The 17,411-nt window shown below is 44.7% G+C and overlaps 1 protein-coding gene across 1 annotated transcript in view; it reads right to left on the bottom strand.

Moving 5' to 3' along the window:
- LOC124002300 (GTPase IMAP family member 8-like) overlaps positions 1-17,196 on the bottom strand; it is a 38,328-nt gene extending 21,132 nt beyond the window's left edge. Inside the window, 4 exon segments of the mRNA XM_046309684.1 lie at positions 7,562-8,155; positions 16,294-16,386; positions 16,735-16,802; positions 17,173-17,196. Coding sequence (XP_046165640.1) covers positions 7,562-8,155; positions 16,294-16,324 — 625 coding nt within the window. The 5' untranslated portion in view covers positions 16,325-16,386; positions 16,735-16,802; positions 17,173-17,196.
- Positions 17,197-17,411: the final 215 nt, after the last annotated feature.

Genomic DNA, 17,411 nt, shown 5'->3' with positions numbered 1-17,411 from the left:
GCTGGAACAACGAGGCGCTCACGGTGTGCTTTCTGAAAGGCCTTTCCGACACTATCCAAGATGGACTGGCCACTCGGGAACCACCGGACAATCTCGAGTCCCTGATCAAGTTGGCCTCACGCATTGACCAGCGTCTGAGAGAGAGAGAACTCAACCGTAGACCTCTAGCCCCTATCAGACCCAGCTCCGAGTCCCCACCTTTATCCTCGCTGGCTCCACCGGAACCCATGCAGATTGGACGCATCTCCCAGGCTGAGAGAGACCGCCGGATGAGGGAGCGACGCTGTCTATATTGCGACAAACCGGGCCATTTCCGTTCCACGTGTCCCGGGCTCCAGGGAAACGCTCTGTCCCGTACAGACCGGGGGGAACTGTAACGGGAAACATAACCTCCTCCCATCCGTCCAACTCCCGTCTGCTCATTCCAGTCACCCTTTCCTGGGACAACCACAAGCTTCACCTTCAAGCCTTGGTAGACTCTGGAGCCGCAGGTAACTTCATGGATGGTGTCTGGGCGAAGGAGAATGGCGTTCCCTCTGAACCTCTAAGTGACCCCATGAGGGTTACTACATTGGATGGAAACCCTTTGGGATCTGGACTTGTCACTCATGTCACTACCTCCTTGCGACTTTCAGTTTCACAACACCAGGAATTGATTAACTTTCATTTGATCTCCTGTTCCGAGTTCCCTCTCGTCCTTGGATACCCCTGGCTTCACAGCCATAACCCTCACATCGACTGGTCTGTGGGCACTATCAAGCAGTGGGGTCCTACGTGCCAAGCTACTTGTATTTTCCCGAATTCCCCCGAGTTCTACTCCCGAGTCTTTAGAATCCATCGACCTGACTCGAGTTCCCGAGTGTTACCATGACCTCAAACTGGTATTTAGCAAACAGAGGGCCACCATGCTACCACCCCATAGACCTTATGATTGCCCCATCGAACTGTTTCCGGGCACTTGCCCCCCCAGGGGTCGGATCTTTTCCCTATCTCCACCCGAACGAGCTGCTATGGATACCTACATCAAGGACGCTCTGGAAGCAGGCCTCATGCGTCCATCCACCTCCCCGGCGGGAGCAGGGTTTTTCTTTGTGGCCAAGAAAGACGGTGGATTACGTCCTTGCATCGACTACCGGGGACTCAATGCCATAACCGTCCGTAACCGTTACCCGCTACCCCTTATGGCCACAGCCTTCGAGCTGCTCCAGGAAGCAGTTGTTTTCACTAAGCTTGACCTGCGGAACGCATACCATCTTGTGCGGATCAGACCTGGTGACGAGTGGAAGACCGCTTTCAACACACCTACTGGTCACTATGAATACTTGGTGATGCCCTTCGGCCTGACCAACGCCCCAGCGGTGTTCCAAGCGCTCATAAACGATGTGCTTAGGAATATGTTTAACATATTTGTGTTCGTTTACTTGGATGACATCCTCATCTTTTCGAGCTCTCTTCAAGAACACACAAAGCATGTCAGACAAGTACTCAAACGCCTCCTAGACAGCCATCTGTACGTTAAGCCGGAAAAATGTGAATTCCATTCATCCCGAGTACAATTCCTGGGATTTGTAGTGGAACCCGGTCGAGTCCAAATGGACCCCAGGAAGGTAGGGGCGGTAGCGGATTGGCCCACCCCCAAATCCGTTAAGGAAGTTCAGCGTTTCCTGGGCTTCACTAACTTTTACCGCAAGTTCATCAAGAACTTCAGCTTGGTGGCAGCCCCTCTCTCAGCTTTAACCAAGGGTGGCAATGCAAGGTTTTGTGGGGAAGAGAAGCTGACACGGCCTTCCAAGGACTCAAGCAGCGCGTCCTCTCTGCTCCCATCCTGATACTACCGACTACGGATGAACCGTTTGTGATGGAGGTAGACGCCTCAGAGGTTGGTGTTGGAGCTGTCCTGTCTCAGAGGGGTGAAGACAAGAAGCTTCATCCGTGCGCTTTCTTCTCACACCGGCTTACCCTGGCTGAGAGGAACTACGATGTGGGGGATCGTGAACTCCTAGCGGTTAAGATGGCATTGAAGGAATCGAGACACTGGCTCGAGGGGGCTTCTCACCCGTTTCAAGTGCTTACGGACCACAAAAATCTGGAGTATATCCAGCAGGCGAAGCGGTTGAACTCTAGACAAGCTAGATGGTCTCTTTTCTTCAATCGATTCCAGTTTATCCTCACCTATCGGCCCGGGTCGAAGAATCTCAAACCGGATGCCCTGTCCCGAGTCTACGCTCCTGCCATTCGAGATGACACGGACATGCCTGTCCTTCCTGCTGCTAAGATCGTGGCTCCGATCTCGTGGCAAGTTGAGGATACCGTGAGACGAGCTCAAGCTATTGAACCGGACCCGAAAGGAGGTCCTGCCAATCGGTTGTTTGTCCCCAAGGCAGTGAGGACTCAGGTCCTTCTGTGGGGGCAATCTTCTCGCCTCACCTGTCACCCGGGCATAGGTCGCACCTTGGAGTTCATCCAGCGTAAGTTCTGGTGGCCTACCATAAGAGAAGACGTTGCCACTTTCGTCAATGCCTGCCCCGTGTGCTGCCAGGGCAAATCTTCTCACCTCCGCCTGCAAGGACTCCTTCACCCTTTACCTGTTCCCCACAGACCCTGGTCCCATATGTCGTTGGACTTTATTACTGGCCTTCCTCCATCCCATGGCAATACTACTATCCTAGTCATAATCGACAGGTTTTCAAAGGCGGCCAGGTTCGTCCCTCTGACTAAGTTACCTTCTGCCAAGGAAACGGCTGAGTTGGTAATTAATCATGTGTTCCGAGTCTTCGGCATTCCTCAAGATATGGTTTCTGACAGAGGTCCCCAGTTCGCCTCTAGGTTTTGGAAGGCCTTCTGCCAACTCATGGGGTCTTCTGCCAATCTATCTTCAGAGTACCATCCGGAGTCCAACGGCCAAACAGAGAGGATGAATCAAGAGCTGGAAACCACCCTCCGATGTATGACTCGTAACAACCCGTCCACATGGTCGTCCTTCATTGTTTGGGCCGAATACGCGCACAACACATTGCGCTCCTCCTCCACTGGTATGTCCCCGCACGAGTGTCAGTTTGGCTATGCCCCTCCATTGTTCCCGGACCAGGAGGCAGAAGTCAGAGTGCCTTCAGCCTTGAAGTTCGTCAGACGCTGTCGGCTTATGTGGAGGAAGACCCGTCTTAATCTTATGCGTTCCTCACAGAGGTACCAACAACAAGCCAACAGACGTCGCCGTCCCGGGCCTACCCTGCGCCCCGGCCAGAGAGTCTGGCTCTCCACAAGAGACTTACCACTATGGGTGGAGTCTCGCAAGCTGTCCCAAAAATACATCGGTCCCTTTAAGGTTGCCAGGAGAGTTAACCCAGTTTCTTATCGCCTACACTTACCCAGATCCCTTAAGATTAATCCCACGTTTCACATTTCCTTATTAAAACCTGTTGTTTTTTCTCCCCTTGTCCCGGCAGACAGACCTCCCCCTCCGCCTCGTGTCATTGGAGGCCAGCCGGCTTATACCGTCCATCGGATACTGAATTCCCGCCGGGTGCAGCGGTCCTGGCAGTATCTGGTGGACTGGGAAGGCTACGGTCCCGAGGAGCGCTCCTGGGTTCCTGCCAAAGACATACTGGACCCTGACCTCATTCGTCAGTTCAGGGTCCTCCACCCTGAGAGAGCTGGTAGGAACGTCAGGAGCCGTTCCTAGGGGGGGCGATTCTGTCAGGATTTGGCCAGGGTTGTTCCGGTTTTTGGTCACTAGATGCCCCCATTGTGCCTTTTGACCTTTTGTTTTCCCTTGATCCCCATTATTATTATCAGTTGGTTAAGTGACTGTTTCTCACTCCGGAGACCCGGGTTCGTAACCGGGTCCTGACAGATAGCTAACAGCAAGCGAGCTGCAGCAAAAAACTGTGCCACTCACCAGATTATGATAATTTGTAAACTAAATTTGAACGTTAATCTTGAAAAGGGTGATGCTAACAAATTAGCAAAAACATCCACCTTGAACTTGATAACAGCTGTCGAGAGACATCACTGTTTTTAATGGTGCCACCCACTGCAAGTCAAAATGTGATTGGTTTATTCCACTGTCACTCCAAAATTCTGCTCTAATACGGTTGAATACAGAGCAATAGTAAGGGCGTCTTTTTGTTGGCAATATCCATGCCATGGTTCTTTGGACTTAGCCTATGGCCAAATTAATGTTTTTTTTATTAGTTTTTATAGAATTTTTCGATGAATGCTGAAAGTAAGGTCTGTGGTAAACACAGGCTTAGGAGATTTTATACGTTTTGTTCGATGAGATAATCTTCATCAACTAACGTCACATTTTGTGAATTTTGAAGCATTTATGTTTAAAAAAAGCACATAAAGGCTTCCTAATTTATAAAGGTCATGTAACTGACTGATGTTATCTCATAGAACACAATTTATAAGATCTCCTAAGTCTGTGTTACCCTCAGACCTTAGTTTCGGGGTTTATCCCAAAATCCTACTCTTTTCCCAGTCATTTTCACCATAAAAATGCCTGAATGAACCAGAGGTAACAAATATCTGGGTTTTAGGACTACAAACTGGCGAGCTCTATGACATAGGCCTTCTGTCCAGCTTCTGAATGCATAGCCAATAGGCTGTCCTAGCTAGATTTTTCTACCCAGAGACTAACAAAGAAAAATCCATGTATAATGTATAATGTATAAGGAATGTAAATGTTGGGGTCAATGGAGGGTGGATAAGAACTAGGTGTATTGAAAGTTACTGAGAGACAAGGGGGAGTGCAGGAAGTCTACATTCTGTCTAACATGTTATTGTTAAATCTCATGGATCCTAAGGAGGGAAGCAAAGGGCAACAGCCTGGTTTCAGTCACTGATAAGGTAGGCCAGTCATGGATAGGGAGGAGCGAGGAATTCATCATGAGGACAGGTCAAATGAAGTGAGAAGGAGCAGTCCTATTACACACACATATACTTCCACGCCGGCATGGACACAACATGTGACACACAGCATACATAATGTGACCTGCAAAACAAACAACACACTGTTTACACAACCTATGGCAGCCTAACACCACTATCACACTATCAACAACAACAGTGTCACATCAAACGTGACAGGCCTTTGGTGCTGAAAGGACAGCAACCATACTGCCTGTGCACACCATGGAGAAATACATCTACGTCTCATTCTCAACTGCCTTTTTCAATTTTCAATTTTCTTCTTTGCAAGAATCATCTAGCTTGGGTTGATGGAAGGATGTAGGAGGGAACGTAGTGAACGAGTACAGTATGTAGCTAGCTATCTAACGTTAGCTTGCTCTGATTTTCAATGCAATATTCTGTCTTGTAAGTGTAAACTGTGCACAAACCTGATTGATGAAGATAGGCGCCTGGCAGAGCATGTGGAGGAGAAATATGTTTTGACCATGACAACTTACATTGTACCAACCAAAATGGGTTTTTGACGTTGTAGATTTGTAACTATCTTACGAAAGCTTATGTTGTCAGTTCATCGTAACATTGTTTGGTGGGAGGGATTATAGCGCCTGGTGATGTTGCCAGGCAGGCCAAAACTCCATCCCACCAAAACAAGCAAAAGAAATAAAGAATAAAAGGCTGAAATTGATCAGCTTAAATATATAAAACACACGTTTTTGACTGCACATACACATGATAAGGCATGCACTCTACACAGGGTGCACATGGATTTTGTATTGTAAATATGGGATAGTAGAGTAGTGGCTTAATGTGTTGTGAAAAATGTTATAAAATGTAATGTCATGAAGTATTTGAAACGCTATATAACTGCCTTAATGTTGCTGGACCCCAGGAAGAGAAGCTGCTGCCTTGCCTAGGTAGGTTGCCTTCCTGGGCTCCAGCAACAATAAGGCAGTTATATACCGTTTCAAATACTTCATGACATTACATTTCCTGCCTTGGCAGCAGCTAATGGGGATTAATTCATACAAATACTGCACTGGGTCTTTAAGCAAATTCTCCCAATTCCAGTGCAGTAGAAGCTTGGGATTAGTTCATGTTGAACATGGATTATTAACAAAGTAGCATAGATCTAAAAGCTGTAAGGTATTTTTTTTAAAGTATTCAGACCCTTTGCTATGAGACTCAGAATTGAGCTCAGTTGCATCCTCTTTCCATTGATCATGCTTGAGATGTTTCTACAACTTGACTGGAGTCCACCTGTGGTAAATTCAATTGATTGGAGAGGATTTGGAAAGGCACATACCTGTCTCTATGAGGTCCCACAGTTGACAGTGCATGTCAGAGCAAAATCGGCAAGAAGGGCCTTGGTCAGGGAGATGACCAAGAACCCGATGGACACTATGACAGAGCCTCAGAGTTTCTCTGTGGAGATGGGAGAACCTTCCAGAAGGACAACCATCTCCGTAGCACTCCACCAATCAGGCATTTTATGGTAGAGTGGCCTCAGTAAAAGGCACATAACTACCTGCTTGGAGTTAGCCAAAAGGCACCTAAAGGACTCACAGACCATGAGAAATAAGATTCTTTGGTCTGATGAAACCAAGATCTTTCTTCTTTGGCCTGAATGCCAAGCGTCACGTGGGGGGCAGCATCATGCCGTGGAGATATTTTTCAGCTGCAGGGACCAGGAAACTATTCAGGATTGATGGAAAGATGAACGGAGCAAAGTACAGAGAGATCCTTGATGAAAACCCACTTCTGAGCGCTCAGGGCCACCTTCCAACAGGATAAAACCCTAACACACAGCCAATACAATGCAGGAGTGTCTTCGGGACAAGTCTCTGAATGTCCTTGACAGGCTCAGCCAGAGCCCAGACTTGACTTGGACCCGAACGAACATCTCTAGTGACCTGAAATTAGCTGGGCAGCGATACTCCCCAATCAACCTGACAGAGATTGAGAGGATTTGCAGAAAAGAATGGGAGAAACTCCCCAAATATAGGTGTGCCAAGCTTGTAGCGTCATACCCAAGGAGACTCGAAGCTGTAATCAATGCCAAAGGTGCTTGAATAAAGTACTGATTAAAGGGTCTGAATACTTATGTAAATGTATATTTAGTTTCTTCTTTGTAATTATAGGGTATTGTGTGTAGATTGATGAGGGAAAAAAACAATTGAATCAATTTTAGAATAAGGCTGTAACGTTACAAAATGTGGAAAACGTTAAGGGGTCTGAATACATTCCAAATGCATTGTATAATGTAGGAGATATTCTGAAGTAGCTATAGTTTCGTGCTTCAGTGCGCAATTTTTCAAAAACCAATCAAATCAATTTTGCCCCTAGAGCAGATCTGTCCTGGGAACAGTTTTGACTTAGTAAAACTACAATAAACTACCAATGGCAGACTGTAGCTTTAGTAACCCCATACTGTATTATAACTTAGGTAACTGTACCTGGTGTATACCAGATGCCTTCAGTTGAATAATTCAAAGACCCTGAGCAGAGACAAAAAAATATAAAACATTTAATAATCTCACCCATTAGTGATCTGAGGGTCTTTCTCTGTTCCTGAACCTTCATCAGTCTCTGTTTTGCACTCTCTTCCTCTGCTTTCCGTTTCTCTTCTATCTCCAGTATATCTCTCCTTTTATCTCATAATGTCCTCCTCTGTTTCCTGCCACCGTCTCCTCTATGTTATTCAGCAGCTCTGTGATCTGCTTGCTGTCACCCCTGCTTTTATTGTTGAAGACATGATACCTGTTTCCACATTTCTCAACAAGCCACTGGAGGGCCTTCCCTTGTCTCTCAATGTGCTGATCAATGGCTGTGTCTCCTAGAAAGTCCCCATGGGTGAACAGCACTATTGTATGACTCCAGACTTTCTCACTGAGAAGCTCCAGGTGTTCCTCTACTGCTTTTCTGTATTCCTCAGTGAATGAGTCATCCACATCTATGACAAGGAGGAACGTGTGGGGTCCTGGGGGACACAGAGACACACTGAGTACAATCTCCTGTTTAAGCAGCTCATGAGTATTCTCTAAGGGGTGATTAGCCCACCAGCCTGGAGTGTCGACCACAGTTAGATGCCTCCCTGCTACTTCTCCCTGTCTCTTCACACACTGAACAGCTGTCCTCAGGTCAAACTCCTCTCTGCCCAGGATGGTGTTTCCTGATGAAGTCTTCCCAGCTACTCTGTATCCCAGCAGCACAATCCTCAGCTCTGAGAGATCGAGGTAGTCACCTGGCATTATGGAATACAAAAACCGTTAAATAAACTGAAGCACAATGAAATCATACAGCGTTCATCACAAAACATTTTGGCCCACGACCCCATTTTGATATCTGAAAATTCTCGTGACCCCAACCATGTGAAAAAAACTATGTAATTAACAGCAAATGTTTACTTTTTTAATTGGGGCTATGGCAGTCAATTTCAAAACATTCTAACAGTATTTCTGATTGTATTCTCAATCCCCTCTTACCTGACATCCTAGACCCTCTTCAATTTGCTTACCATCTGCAATAGATCTACAGACGATAAAATCACCATGGCACTGCACATGCCCTATTCCATCTGAACAAGAGGGATACCTATGTAAGAATGCTTTTCAGTGACTATAGCTCAGCATTCAACACCATAAAACCCTCTAAGCTCATCATTAAGCTTGGGGCCCTGGGTCTGAACCCTGGGATGTGCAACTGGGTCATGGACTTCCTGACAATTCACTCCTAGGTGGTGAAGGTAGGAAACAACACCTCCACTTCGCTGATCCTCAACACAGGGACCCCACAAGGGTGCGTGCTCAGCCCCTCCTGTACTTCCTGTTCACCCGTGACTATGTGGCCATGCATGCCTCCAACTCAATCATCAAGTTTGCAGACGACAACAGTAGTAGGCCTGATTACCAACAATGATAAGACAGCCTACAGGGAGGAGGTGAGAGCCCTGGGAGAGTGGTGTCAGGAAAATAACCTCTCACTCAACGTCAACAAAACAAAGGAGCTGATTGTGGATTTCAGGAAACAGCAGAGGGAGCATGCCCCTATTCACATGGACGGGACCACAGTGGAGAAGGTGTAAAGCTTCAAGTTCCTCGGCGCACACATCACTGACGATCTGAAATGGTCCACCTATACAGACAGTTTGGTGAAGAAGGCACAACAGCGCCTCTTCAACCTCAGGAGGCTGAAGAAATTTGGCTTGGCCCCAAAAACCCTCACAGACTTTTACAGATGCACAATTGAGAGCATCGTGTCGTGCTGTATCACCACCTGGTACATCAACTGCAGCGCCAACCGCAGGGCTCTCCAGAGGGTGGTGTGGTCTGCCCAACGCATCACCGGGGGCAAACTACCTGCTCTCCAGGACACCTACAGCACCCGATGTCACAGAAAGGCCAAAAAGATCATCAAGGACATTAACCCCTCGAGCCATGGCCTGTTCACACCGCTATCATCCAGAAGGTGAGGTCAGTACGGGTGCATCAAAGCTGGGATGAGAGACTGACAAACAGTTTCTATCTTAAGGCAATCAGACTGGTAAATAGCCTTCACTGCTTCCACCCAGAAAGCTGCTGCCTAAAAAGTCGGAGGTTTCATACACAAGAGTCATTAAAACTCATTTTTAACAAATGTCCCTCGAGCCATGGCCAATAGTTGTTTACAGACAGATTATTTCACTTATAATTCACTGTACCACAATTCCAGTGGTATCATCACAGAAGGTGAAAAAGATGTCATGGCTTTAGCTTCTGGGTACATCAAATGGGTGTAGCAAAATGGCTTAAGGACAACAAAGTCAAGGTATTGGAGTGGCCATCACAAAGCCCTGACCTAAATCCTATAGAAAATGTTTGGGCAGAACTGTATTTATGCTGCAGTAGTTTGTGTTGGGGCACTAGGGTCAGTTTGTGTGATAAGAGCGTCTGCTAAATGACTTAAATGTAATGTAATGTAATGTTTGTTATATCTGGAGTACTTCTCCTGTCCTATCCGGTGTCCTGTGTGAATTTTATGTATGCTCTCTCTCATGTTCTCTTTCTCTCTCTCGGAGGACCTGAGCCCTTAGACCATGCCTCAGGACTACCTGACATGATGACTCCTTGCTGTCCCCAGTCCACCTGGCCGTGCTGCTGCTCCAGTTTCAACTGTTATTGGACCATGCTGGTCATTTATGAACATTTGAACATCTTGGCCATGTTCTGATATAATCTCCACCCGGCACAGCCAGAAGAGGACTGCCCCCCCCACATAGCCTGGTTCCTCTCTAGGTTTCTTCCTAGGTTTTGGCCTTTCTAGGGAGTTTTTCCCTAGCCACCATGCTTCTACACCTGCATTGCTTGCTGTTTGGGTTTTTAGGCTGGGTTTCTCTACAGCACTTTGAGATATCAGCTGATGTACGACGGGCTATATAAATAAATTTGATTTGAACTGAAAAAGCATGTGCGAGCATGGAGGCCTACAAACCTGACTCATTTACACCAGCTCGGTCAGGAGGAATGGGCCTGTCAAGCCCTGACCATAGAGAGCCCTCTGGGTTCTCCATGGTGTTTTAGGTCAGGGTGTGACTAGGGGGTTTCTAGGTATTATATTTCTATGTTGGTGTGTGTATGGTTCCCAATTGGAGGCATCTGATAATTGTTACCTCTAATTGGGGATCATACTTAGTGTGTCCTTATTCCCACCTGCGATGTGGGATATTGTTTTGTGTGAGTGCCTATGTGGGCTACGTGTTTTGTTGTTTTTGGAAGTTTCACTATAGTACAAATGTGTAACTCTCTACTCACGCTGCGCCTTGGTCTAATCATTCATACGACAGTCGTGACGTAAAAGCTGAAATAAATCATTCTCTCTACTACTATTCTGACATTGCACATTCTTTAAAGTGGTGATCCTAACTGACCTAAAATAGGAAATTTATACCAGGATTAAATGTCAGGAATTGTGAAAAACTGAGTTTAAATTTAAATAAAAGCTGAAATAAACTTCTGACTTCAACTGTACTGACTTGGAATCTTTAAATTGGCCACTTTAATAATGGAACACTAGTCACTTTAATAATGGAACACTAGTCACTTTAATCATGGAACACTAGTCACTTTAATCATGGAACACTAGTCACTTTAAAAATGGAACACTAGTCACTTTAATCATGTTTACATCTTTACTCATCTCATACTGTATTATATTCTACTGTATTTTAATCAATGTCACTCCAATGTTGCTCGATCTAATATTGATATATTTCTTAATTCCATTATTTTCAATTCGAATCACATTGTATTTGTCACATGCGCCGAATACAACTGTAGACCTTAAAGTGAAATGCTTACTTACAAGCCCTTAACGAACAGTGCAGTTTTAAGAAAATACCTAAAAAGTATGAGATAAGAATAAGATATAATTAAAGAGCTGCAGTAAATAACAATAATGGGGCTATATACAGGGGGGTACCGGTACAGAGTCAATGTGGAGGCTATATACAGGGGGGTACCGGTACAGAGTCAATGTGGAGGCTATATACAGGGGGGTACCGGTACAGAGTCAATGTGCGGGGGCACCGGTGTCGAGGTAATTGAGGTAATATGTACATGTAGGTAGAGTTATTAAAGTGGCTGTGCATAAATAATATCAGAGAGTAGCAGCATCGTAGAAGAGGGGGAGGAGGCAATGCAAATAGTCTGGGTAGTCATTTGATTAGATGTTCAGGAGTCTTATGGCTTGGGGTTAGAATCTGTTTAGAAGCCTCTTCGACCTAGACTTTGCGCTCCGGTACACCGCTTGCAATGGTATAGCAGAGAGAACAGTCTATGACTAGGGTGGCTGGAATCTTTGACAATTTTTAGGGCCTTCCTCTGACACCGCCTGGTATAGAGGTCCTGGATGGCAGGAAGCTTGGCCCCTGTGATGTACTGGGCTGTCGCACTACCCTCTGTAGTGCCTTGCGGTTGGATGCCGAGCTGTTGCCGTACCAGTCAGTGATGCAACCTGTCACGATGGTCTCAATGGTGCAGCTGTAGAACCTTTTGAGGATCTGAGGACCCATGCCAAATCTTTTCAGTCTCCTGAGGGGGTATAGGTTTTGTTGTGCCCTCTCCATGACTGTCTTGGTGTGCTTGGACCATGTTAATTTGTTGTTGATGTGGACGCCAAGGAACTTGAAGCTCACAACCTGCTCCACTGTAGCCCCGTCAATGAGAAAGGGGACATGCTCGGTCCTCCTTTTCCTGTAGTCCACAATCATCTCCTTAGACTTGATCACGTTGAGGGAGAAGTAACTGTCCTTGCACCACAGAGTCAGGTCTCTGATCTCTCCCTGTAGGCTGTCTCATCGTTGTCGGTAATCAGGCCTACCACTGTTGTGTCATTTTTTAAAAATGTATTTAACCAGGTAGGCTAGGTGAGAACAAGTTCTCATTTGCAACTGCGACCTGGCCAAGAAAAAGCAAAGCAGTTTGACACATACAACAACACAGAGTTACACATGGAGTAAAACAAACATACAATCAATAATACAGTAGAAAAATCTATATACAGCATGTGCAAATGAGGTGAGATAAGAGAGGTAAGGCAATGAATAGGCCATGGTGGCGAAGTAATTACAATATAGCAATTAAACACTGGAATGGTAGAATGTGCAGAAGATGAATGTGCAAGTTGAGATACTTGAGTGATTTTTGCAGTTTGTTCCAGTCATTGGCAGCAGAGAACTGGCAGGAGAGGCGGCCGAAGGAAGAATTGGCTTTGGGGGTGACCAGTGAGATATACCTGATGGAGCGTATGCTGCGTGTGGGTGCTGCTATGGTGACCAGTGAGCTGATAAGGCAGAGACTTGTAAATGACCTGGAGTCAGTGGGTTTGGCGGCGAGTATGAAGCGAGGGCCAGCCAATGAGAGCGTAAAGGTCGCAGTGGTGGGTAGTATATGGGGCTTTGGTGACAAAACGGATGGCACTGTGATAGACTGCATCCAATTTGCTGAGTAGAGTGTTGGAGGCTATTTTGTAAATGACATCGCCGAAGTCGAGGATTGGTAGGATGGTCAGTTTTACGAGGGTATGTTTGGCAGCATGAGTGAAGGATGCTTTGTTTTGAAATAGGAAGCCAATTCTAGATTTAATTTTGGATTGGATATGTTTAATGTGAGTCTGGAAGGAGAGTTTACAGTCTAACCAGACACCTAGGTATTTGTAGTTCTCCACATATTCTATGTCAGAACCGTCCAGAGTAATGATGCTTTACAGCTTTTCAATCTATGGGAATCTCAGACTATACGAAAGAGAGGTTGAACAGGCTAGTAATTGGGGTTGCAACAATTTCAGCAGATAATTTTAGAAAGAGAGGGTCCAGATTTTGTAGCCCGACTGATTTGTAGGGGTCCAGATTTTGAAGCTCTTTCAGAACATCAGCTATCTGGATTTGGGTGAAGGAGTAGTGGGGGAGGTTTGGGTGCGTTGCTGTGGGTGGAGCACAGGGCTGTTGACCGGTGTAGGGGTAGCCAGGTGGAAAGCATGACCAGCTGTAGAAAAATGCTTACTGAAATTCTCAATTATAATGGTTTTATTGGTGGTGACACTGTTTCCTAGCCTAGTGCAGTGAGCAGCTGGGAGGAGGTGCTCTTATTCTCCATGGACTTTACAGTGTCCCTCACCTTCCTCATGATCATCAAAGGTGAAATCCATTAATGCCAAGATAATTGAATTCATTGGCCTTGACAATCAACTGTTCTCTGCCGTGGATGATGTTGGCTTTCACCGACTGGTCGAGCAAGAAGGCGCTATTTTTCAGATATTGCCCTTCCGGAGTTACACTGTATTGTTGAAAAGCACATCTATGAGCTACTTGCTATGGGCATCACTGCTTTAAGCTTCACGACTGACATTAGGACCAGCGATGTCAGCCCCATGAGCATTGAGTCTGACAGGACAGTGGGTCGACCAGGATTTTGTACTGAGGAAAGCCATATTGCATGCTCAAGAATATGCTGGTTCTCATACCGCTGCTGCCATTTCAATTCCATTTGAGAACATGTTTGAAATCCCCAAGACCAAAGTACACGCTGCGCTACGTGATAATGCACGTAACTCTTTTGACTGTTAAGTTATTGTTTTCTTTCTAGATAATATGCGTGTGGAAATGTTACATGTACTGTAGTTAATATAAGTAGACATGCACTCATAATTGACTGTAGCACATATAAAACACCCACAATTTACCGGTGGCTGAAATCACAATCATCGCAGGTGGAATGAGTGATGAATTTCCGAAATTCAAAATAATTTTTCCCTGCAAGTGTAAACACGTCAGACGTCATGGTACGTCATCTGATGTGTCCACTTAATTTGGAGGCTGAGGGGAGATGGTGTGTCTTTTAAGTGTATGGAATGCAGCCCAGTTCTCGGGTTGACGGAGTGGTGTCACACCTTTCCCCCATCCCTAGGAAACACAATAGATTAAACTAATTGTATTCCCCAACTGATGATCATGATTAGTTGATTATTGAAGTCAGGTGTGTTAGCTGGGGCTGGGGCAAAAATGTTACACCAATCAGGCCCCTGAGCATAGCTGAGGGGAGGACGGCTCAAAATAATAGCCATGACGGAGCGAATGGAATGGCATCAGAAAGGTTTGACCAGCATCAGACCTGCACTGACCAGCATAGACCAGCATACACCAGCTAGAAATGTATGCTGGTCTTTTTTTCATCAGGGAATTTTCTCTGACTGCCCCCATCTAGGAAGCAAGAGCTATCTTCCTACCTGATGGGCCCTCCCCCATGCCTTTGCAGTTTATATCAACAATGTGTTCTGTCCATCTGGTTTCATCGTGTCTGAATGGGGAATAAGTGAGGAAACCTCATCATCTTCAGAAACAGTGAGAGGTTGCACCTCACTCTTGTTACCAAGTCACACAGCAAACTGTTGTCTGCTTCCACATTTTACACATGGCCCTTCTTTGACTTATATTTTGCCATAAGTTTCTGTACTAAACACACAAAGCATCTTCCCATCTTCTTCAGTTTCTCTTTGCATGATTTGTAAAAAAGTTGCAAAAAAAGGCTTTTCTTGCCTTACTGCACAAGCTGGACATCCTTCACAAGTGATAAAACATCCTTCACAAGTGATAAAACATCCTTAGGCTAATATCGTCCCCCATCAGACTATTCTTAATTTAATGTTGTCTTTATATACACTACCAGTCAAAAGTTTTAGAACACCTACTCATCCCCCGACTCATCCAAATTGAGATGGTTTGGGATGAGTCGGACCGTAGAGTGAAGGAGAAACATCCAACCAGTGCTCAGCATATGTGGGAACTTTTTCAAGACGGTTGGAAAAGGATTCCAAGTGAAGCTGAATGCCAAGAGTGTGCAAAGTTGTCATCAATGTGGCTATTTGAAGAATCTCAAATATAAAATATGTTTTGATTTATTCAACATTTGATGCCATGTGTGTTATTTCATAGTGTTGATGTCTTCCCTACTATTCTATAATGTACAAAATAGTAAAAAATAAAGAAAAAACCTTGAATGAGTTGTGTTCTAAATATTTTGACTGGTAGAGTATACTAAGTAATATATTTGTGAAATAAGTTTTGATATAGAATGGACCATTTTCATGCACCTGTTTCCGAAAAGGGGTATGGGGAAAAATGCATGTCATCTATGCACTTAAATAGCGAATGAGGGACGCTTTTCCCGTGGTTGATTTTCATGCCAGGCAGGGAGACTCTACTAATGTTGTAAAGCGAAGCAATGTGCTTAATATTTTAAAAAGTTGAGAAATAAATATACAGTAGTAGGCCTAGCCTATAGAAAGCTGATGAGGTCCTCCTATTTTTATTAGAGGTCATCAAACTTTGTTTTCTCACACAATTACGTAGTCTATAGAAATGGGCTCTCATTAAGTTTTTGATTCGATTTTCAATTAGATTTCCATTGTTGTCAGAGTGATTAGAGGGACAATAGAGTGATGAGTACCAGGCAGTTAGCAAGTTTGGTAGGCTACTAATGAGCAGCATCAGAGAAGCCTAATTACCGTGACTAAACAGTCACATGGAATTTGACTGCCATCATGATTCGTGACCGCCGGTGTGGCGGTAATAAGGTCACTGTAACAGCCCTACTCTCTCCCTACTCTGAACCTCCCTCTGTAGGAAACTAACTATCTCAGACACTTTCCATTCATCATCTACTCTCCTTTGACGATTATAGTAAAGAGCTACTGTATGTCCTCTGGAATCATTTGCAGTAAGATTGGGCATAGTCGGCATCCGTGTGTCTCTACACCCAGTGATCCCTAGCTCCTAATCTGAATTTCCCATTCATCATTTGATGAGTAGAAAATAAATAAAATAAATAATGTTTAATTTGTAGATATTACCTGACGGTGTGTGTAATCCACTGGCAGCCATTTTTGCATCTCTTTCTCTCCTTCTGCCTCCCTCCAGCCTGGAACCATCATTTACTCCTGCAGCTGAAGTAGATCGGATAGGAAAATTATTTATTTGTATTTTCTCATGTCAAAAACACCCTTCTGAAAAGACACAGTAGGTGTCCAGTACATCCTCATGAGGACACAGTGGTTTATCAAACAGAAAGAGAGCCTATAGATTTGACCTGCCGTCTGTCAGCACGTGACAGAAAAGAAGGCATATGACACAAGGCTGGGTGCTGTATGGAGAGTCTATCTGAAGGGTAAATGGCGCCACCTGGCTGTCTTACAGACTGGAACTTAAGACTCAAGGGGCCGAATACTTCTGTTAATTCACAGAAACTATTGAGCAAAATAACCAACAAAAAGAAAATACATAGCTGAACTTACACACAGAGGGTCAAGTAGTTTCTGTAGATGAGCAAATGAGAAGCAGGTATGATCTGGAGTCCAACTTCCTGTTGTTGCACAGTACCCTAGTCAGTTCTTATCATAGTCTTACTTTGATAAACATAAGTTGTCTTGTCTTAATTTTCCCTCTCATCATTATTAATCAAACACTTAACAAAATAATGAGTCATTTAAAGTTGAGAAACATTTTCATGGCCTAAAAATAATAACTATGGGAGAGATAGCTCTGTACGTAGAGTGAACATATCTCTACGTAGAGTGAACATAATATAGTTGTCACATACTGGACTAGCGGACTAATGCCTACAATTAATTGTTTAAAATATATTTGATTGTTTATGACAAACATAATTGTCCTACTGGTTCCCAACAAATACTAAATAAAAACTCTAAAAAGATCAAGAATAGATGACATACCGTCTCTACAGGCATTCTTCAAAATGAGTAAGTGAAAGTAAAATAGATGTGGAACAACATTTACCTCTGTGGCCCTTCCCATCCAACTCTATGACACAATTCCCTACAGGAAGACCAGACTTCAGACTGCTTTCATTACAATCAGTGTTGTTGTTGTAGAAATTATTTTAGGTAGGCGCAAAACTGGCTCCATACTTCCATTCATTTTTTAAAACTCAGGAAATACTATACATGCTCTC

Source organism: Oncorhynchus gorbuscha, linkage group LG17 (assembly GCF_021184085.1).
Source record: "Oncorhynchus gorbuscha isolate QuinsamMale2020 ecotype Even-year linkage group LG17, OgorEven_v1.0, whole genome shotgun sequence".
NCBI lineage: Eukaryota > Metazoa > Chordata > Actinopteri > Salmoniformes > Salmonidae > Oncorhynchus > Oncorhynchus gorbuscha.
Note: the sequence above shows the minus strand (reverse complement) of the source record. Positions and strands in the feature narration are given on the sequence as shown.